This window comes from Chelonia mydas, chromosome 13 (assembly GCF_015237465.2).
Source record: "Chelonia mydas isolate rCheMyd1 chromosome 13, rCheMyd1.pri.v2, whole genome shotgun sequence".
NCBI lineage: Eukaryota > Metazoa > Chordata > Testudines > Cheloniidae > Chelonia > Chelonia mydas.
Window position 1 is genome coordinate 31,881,512 of NC_051253.2, and position 6,000 is coordinate 31,887,511.

Consider the following 6,000-nt stretch of genomic DNA (forward strand, 5'->3'; position numbering starts at 1 on the left):
ATTTATCTAGTTCTTTTTTTAACCCTGTTATAGTCTTGGCCATCACAACATCCTCTGGTAACGAGTTCCACAGGTTGACTTGTGCTTTATGTGAAGAAATACTTCTTTTTGTTTGTTTTAAACCTGCTGCCTGTTAATTTCAAAGGGTGACCCCTTGTTCTTGCGTTATGTGAAGGGAGCAAATAACATTTGCTTATTAACTTTCTCCACACCATTCATGATTTTATAGACATTTATCATATTCCCCTTAAATGTCTCTTTTCTAACATGAGCAGTCCCAGTCTTTTTAATCTCTCCTCACATGGAAGCTGTTCCATACCCCTAGTCATTTTGTTGCCCTTCACTATAATTCTTAAAATTCAAATGTATCTTTTTTGAGATGGGGTGACCAGAACTGCACACAGTATTCAAGATGTGGGCGTACCATGGATTTATATAGTGCCATTATGATATTTTCTGTCCCTTTCCTAACGGTTCCTAACATTGTTAGCTTTTTTGACTGTCAATGCACACTGAGCACATATTTTCAGAGAACTATCCACAATGACTCCAAGATCTCTTTCTTGAGTGGTAACAGCTAATTTAGATCCCACCATTTTGTATGTATAGTTGGGAATTATGTTTTCCAATGTGCATAACTTTGCATTTATCAACATTGAATTTCATTTGCCATTTTGTTGCCTAGTCACCCAGTTTTGTGAGATCCCTTTGTAATTCTTTGCAGTCAGCTGTGGATTTAACTATCTACAAATGTGATATGTAACTTTGTGAGCTACAGACATTATTCCAACCCATGGCAGAAGGTTACTTAGTTTACCCCAACATCTTAAATCAATGAGGGTAATTACTGCAAATCCTGGGACAGGTAAACAACTCCAGAGAAGTACTACCCTTTGGAAGGTACACAGACTGGTTCAACCCTGATTTAAGAGATCCATGAGACAAAGAAAGAGCTTGCGGCAAGAAGGATCAGCCTGAACTGGCTGAGGTTCCTCTGATCCAAGAATTGACATGAAACTATAACCAAGAGGACAAAATCCAGCTGGAAGGGTGTGAAGGACTGGAACCTGCCAGTGTCTCTGTGTCAGAAGAAGGCCCAGTAAACTAGCATGCAATGGAGACGGTTTATTGCTTTATTATGTTTTCTCTGTAATGCTTTTGTCCTAAATAAGTGTATTGTGGTTTGTGGAAACTGTCTGGTCACTGACAACTCTGGCATAGTCCCTGGCAGAGGGGTGTTGGACAAAGGTCAGATCCGCTGTGATAATCACAGCGAATTGAAGGAGGACTGCAATCCTTGATCTAAAGGGACAGGGATTCAGGTCCCTGCCCAGAGAAAGGTGAGGACTGGAGGCCTGAGACCTAAAGGGGTACCCCTTGAGGAGACCACAGAGGGGGCAGAGATGCAGTTAATTCTAGAACTGAGAGATGGTGCTCTGGGGACAAATCAGGGTTGTGTAGCAAAGGATGCTGTTGCCTACAGGACCCCTGCTGGAAGGCATGTTCTGTTTGCGGGTATCGGGACAGGCAGATCTAGGCCCACACAAAACTAAAGGTCAGCCTCCTCAGCAAAGGGGGAGGAACCGCTACGCCCAAGCCACGAGTATAGGGGACAACAAAGGAGAAAATGGGAGCGAGGTCAAAGATTAATAATCAAGGAACCGGAAGGGGACACTGAGCAGAGAACCCTCCTCAAAGACATCTAAAGAGTCTGTGGATATTGCCTGGAGGAACTCTACCTTGAGACATGATCAGACAAGGGACCAGAAATAGGCCCCACAGTCACAGAGTACCCCCATCCAGCTTCCTCCTCCTGGAGTGATGGATGGCTATGTTGCGCAGTGCCAGGAGGAGGTTGACAAGGAGGTCCTGAAACTTTGTAGGATCATGGATGGGGTGTGCAAGAATTAGGAAGTATGGGGAAAAGTGCACCTAGAACCTCAATAAGTTTCTGGGGGAAGCTAGAAGAGGGGCTGCAACCTGATGCACTCTACACAGATGTGGACCAGGTTCTCCCTTTCACCACAGAATGGACAGGTACACGCCCATGCTCACAGCTCCACGGAGGAGCTGCCAACTAATATTGCTGGTGGATTGAGGAAGCAGAGTAGAGTACAGACTGGCCCACCCTCCTTAGGTGGCAACAGGTCCCACCATTTAGTGTTAGGGTGGGACATAAGGGCAAGGAAGTGGATGGTGTACATGCTTGTGCTTCACATGTTCCCTGGGTGCAGTTCAGAGGTGGATTGGCTGGATGTTGTTCAGGCAACTCAGCTGGCTTGTCAGGGGCAGCCAGGGAGGTTCACAGGGCAGGAGCAAAATGATGAGTTCCAGAGGCGAGTCAGGAGCACCCTCCTGCAAGACCTGCTTGAGGAAAGCAAGAGAAGCAGGAGGTAAGGCCTCTCAGCAGGGAAGTCGGGCAGAGAGCCCAACTTAAGAACAAAGGACTGGAAGGTGCGCAGTGGGGCTTCTAGAGGAAGCTGGGAGTTCTCTCACCTGGGAACTGACACAGAGGGTCAAACTGAGAGAGAGACAGAGCCTGAAAATAGGGTTCACCACAGCATGGCTGGGGCTCTGGGCTGAGCAGACTGGACTGTGCTAATCTTCACTTCTGTGTGCTAATCCATGCTATGTGCCAGGGGACTAATAAATCCAGCTGGTTTGAAACACTGTTTGAGTGTCCCTCTAAATACTCGGTGAGGTGCATTAATCCCTGCAGAGTGGACAAGTCTCTCCCAGGAGTCCGTCTCCGTTGGACTCGCTGAACAGAGCTCACATAGATTCAATCTTAGGAGGCAGTGAGGCCAGGTGTCCTACCCTGAGGGAAGAGTGAGACCCCTGGGGGGTCTGGCACATCAAAGGGGTTCCTCCAAGAGACTGTTCCAAACCTGGGGGTGTAGCACTGATCTTGTGGCTCCATGACACTATCTATTCCCTGAATGAGGCAAGGGTCCTGTGGAAAAAATAGTATGGGATCATGTAATTAAAGACTGTATCACGACACACACCATTGGCAGAGGGAGGAGGATTAAGGTTCCAGGGTAACCTTAATTCTGATATTTCCTAATTTTGTAGGGCTTGACTTTGCCACTTTAATATTCTTTTAATGGGGCGGTTTTACCTCTATTATATAAACATATATATTTGCATAAGCAAACCCTCCTGCTTTAGCGCACCAGCCAACAACTGGCAGAAGTAGGCAGTAGCTTCCCTATATGCCGGTTATTCCATAATGGCCCATTGGGAGGTTTCCTGTTCTTTTCTCTGAACTAGTTTGTACCGGCCTCTGCAGGAACAGGCTACTCAATTGGCTGGATCACTAGTTTGCTCCAAAATTCTGCACTACAGAAACCTTACATATGAATACTTGGCTCTCCTATACAGGTCTTTCTTACAGCAAAATGCAGTCTCTTATGACTTACTTAGTTCAAATAGATAAGATGTTTAAGCAGGCCTGTGGGACTCCCAGCATCTCACTATGCCTAAAACTCCCAAAATAACACAACAAACAAAAGAACAAGAGCTTACTGAGCCTTGCCTGGAAGGATGATACAGACAGAAGGGAGACAAATGCTTTATTTGAAGTTTTAAATCTGAGGTGAGGAGTCAAACAACATGCCCACTGGCCACCTTCAGAGTTAAAACAGGATCCAGGCCAGGTTCTGGGGCCTGAATGGAGACTGTACAGCCTCCACCCTACCCCATCCCTCACTGCTGTTGCTGGCTGTGCTGGTACTGGTCAGGTTACTCCTCAAAGCAGGGATGGAGGAAGGAACAGAGAGAACAAGAGGAATAGAAGAAAATGGGAAAAGGAAGCAGGGAGACAATCAGAAGGAAGGTGTGTGTGAACAATAGAGTGAGGGAATATATGCCACTCCTGGCCCATTTGTTACCACCTCTGGCCCACAAACTCCAGCTGGAAACACCAGTCTGGCTTTGGGATGATCAGACACTATCTGCCCTATGTCAGGGAGGGATGTTCTGCTTTGTAAGTGATGACAGGGACGGGGAGGCTGGGACTGTTGTGTTTCTGGGTGGAGAGCTGGGTCCTGCTCTAGGACGGAGGAGGAGGATGGGGAGGCTGGGACTGTTGTGTTTCTGGGTGGAGAGCTGGGTCCTGCTCTAGGACGGAGGAGGAGGAGGATGGGGAGGCTGGGACTGTTGTGTTTCTGGGTGGAGGGCTGGGTCCTGTTCTAGGACGGAGGAGGAGGAGGATGGGGAGGCTGGGACTGTTGTGTTTCTGGGTGGAGGGCTGGGTCCTGTTCTAGGACGGAGGAGGAGGAGGAGGAGGGGAGGCTGGGACTGTTGTGTTTCTGGGTGGAGGGCTGGGTCCTGCTCTAGGACGGAGGAGGAGGAGGAGGAGGGGAGGCTGGGACTGTTGTGTTTCTGGGTGGAGGGCTGGGTCCTGCTCTAGGACGGAGGAGGAGGAGGATGGGGAGGCTGGGACTGTTGTGTTTCTGGGTGGAGGGCTGGGTCCTGCTCTAGGACGGAGGAGGAGGAGGATGGGGAGGCTGGGACTGTTGTGTTTCTGGGTGGAGGGCTGGGTCCTGCTCTAGGACAGAGGAGGAGGAGGATGGGGAGGCTGGGACTGTTGTGTTTCTGGGTGGAGGGCTGGGTCCTGCTCTAGGATGGAGGAGGAGGAGGAGGGGAGGCTGGGACTGTTGTGTTTCTGGGTGGAGGGCTGGGTCCTGCTCTAGGACAGAGGAGGAGCAGCGCCTTCGGACCGTTTGTTTGGAGTGGTGTTGATGGTCACCATGCAGGCAGGGAGGTGGCTCTTCTCTTCTTTTTACAGGAGCACAGGCCCTTTATTCCAGCTCTGGCAGCGAGGGGCTGCAGTGGGTTGGGTGACAGCTTCCCCTGCGCAGGGGGAGGCTCACCTTAGTGACTATGGAGGTGAAGGACTCTCAGGGAGGAAGAGAGAAGGAAGCAGCTGGACTCGAACCGACCTATTCCTCAGCCTCAGCGGGAGAGGAAGAGGCTGGGGCTGTCAGCCCCCCGGCGGAGGGCAAGAACCTCGCGGGGGGGTGTTTTCTCCCGCAGCGATCGGGCTGCCAGGGGCTTTCAGCTTGGGCCGCCGCGGGGTGGGGGGAAGGGAAGGGGGCGCCTCTCGGCGGGGGAAATGGGGGAAATCAGGCGGCTTTTGCAGCCAGCCCACCGGCTGCCGGCGGAGGTGAGAGCCCCGCAGAGCCCGCTGAGGAGGCGGATCGATGCAGAGGCGGCGGGGAGCGCGGCGGCGGCGGGCAGCAGCTGGCGGCCGCCCGGCGAGGGCTGGTCTCGGCGCCGGCCCCGCCGCCCCGGCACTCGCCAGCCCCGCACGGCGACGCGTCGCGGCCGCCCCCGCCCCTCCCCGCGCGCGCCCCCGCCCCTCACCGAGCGCGCCCCCGCAGGTCTTGACCCGAAAATCCTCCAGTGTCTTGGGAAACGCATCGAACCGCTTCAGCCTCCACAGCGAGTCCATGGCGGCGGCGACCCCGCGTCCGGCGCCGGCCCCGCCTGCGGGGCGGAGCACTCGGCTCTGTGCCCCGCCCCCGCCGCAGGGCGGCCTGGGAGCCCGCGCGGGGCTGGGGCGGGGCGGAGTGACGTGGCGAGCCGGGGCCGCGCGTGCGCGCGGTGACCTGAGGGTGTTGGGCGCATGCGGGTGTCGGGGGGTCGTGGAGTGACGTGGGGTGTTTGGTGACACTGTCGGTGGGGGTGACATGGGGTGACAGGGGGATGTGGAGGTGTTGGGGTGACGTGGGGTGTTTGGTGACACTGTCGGTGGGGGTGACATGGGGTGACAGGGGGATGTGGAGGTGCTGGGGTGACATGGGGTGTTTGGTGACACTGTCGGTGGGGGTGACATGGGGTGACAGGGGGATGTGGAGGTGTTGGGGTGACGTGGGGTGTTTGGTGACACTGTCGGTGGGGGTGACATGGGGTGACAGGGGGATGTGGAGGTGTTGGGGTGACGTGGGGTGTTTGGTGACACTGTCGGTGGGGGTGACATGGGATGACAGGGGG

General features: G+C 53.4%; 1 protein-coding gene across 2 annotated transcripts in view; it reads right to left on the reverse strand.

The window, feature by feature from the left end:
- The window catches only part of ERGIC3 (ERGIC and golgi 3), a 56,190-nt gene extending 50,642 nt beyond the window's left edge, over positions 1 to 5,548 (reverse strand). The window contains exon 1 of one of the 2 annotated variants that reach the window (XM_037915226.2): positions 5,371 to 5,548. In XM_037915226.2, the coding sequence (XP_037771154.1) occupies positions 5,371 to 5,458 (88 nt within the window). In that variant the 5' untranslated portion in view covers positions 5,459 to 5,548. The remainder of the gene's footprint in view (positions 1 to 5,370) is intronic. The other variant, XM_037915225.2, reaches the window with a different exon arrangement.
- Positions 5,549 to 6,000: the final 452 nt, after the last annotated feature.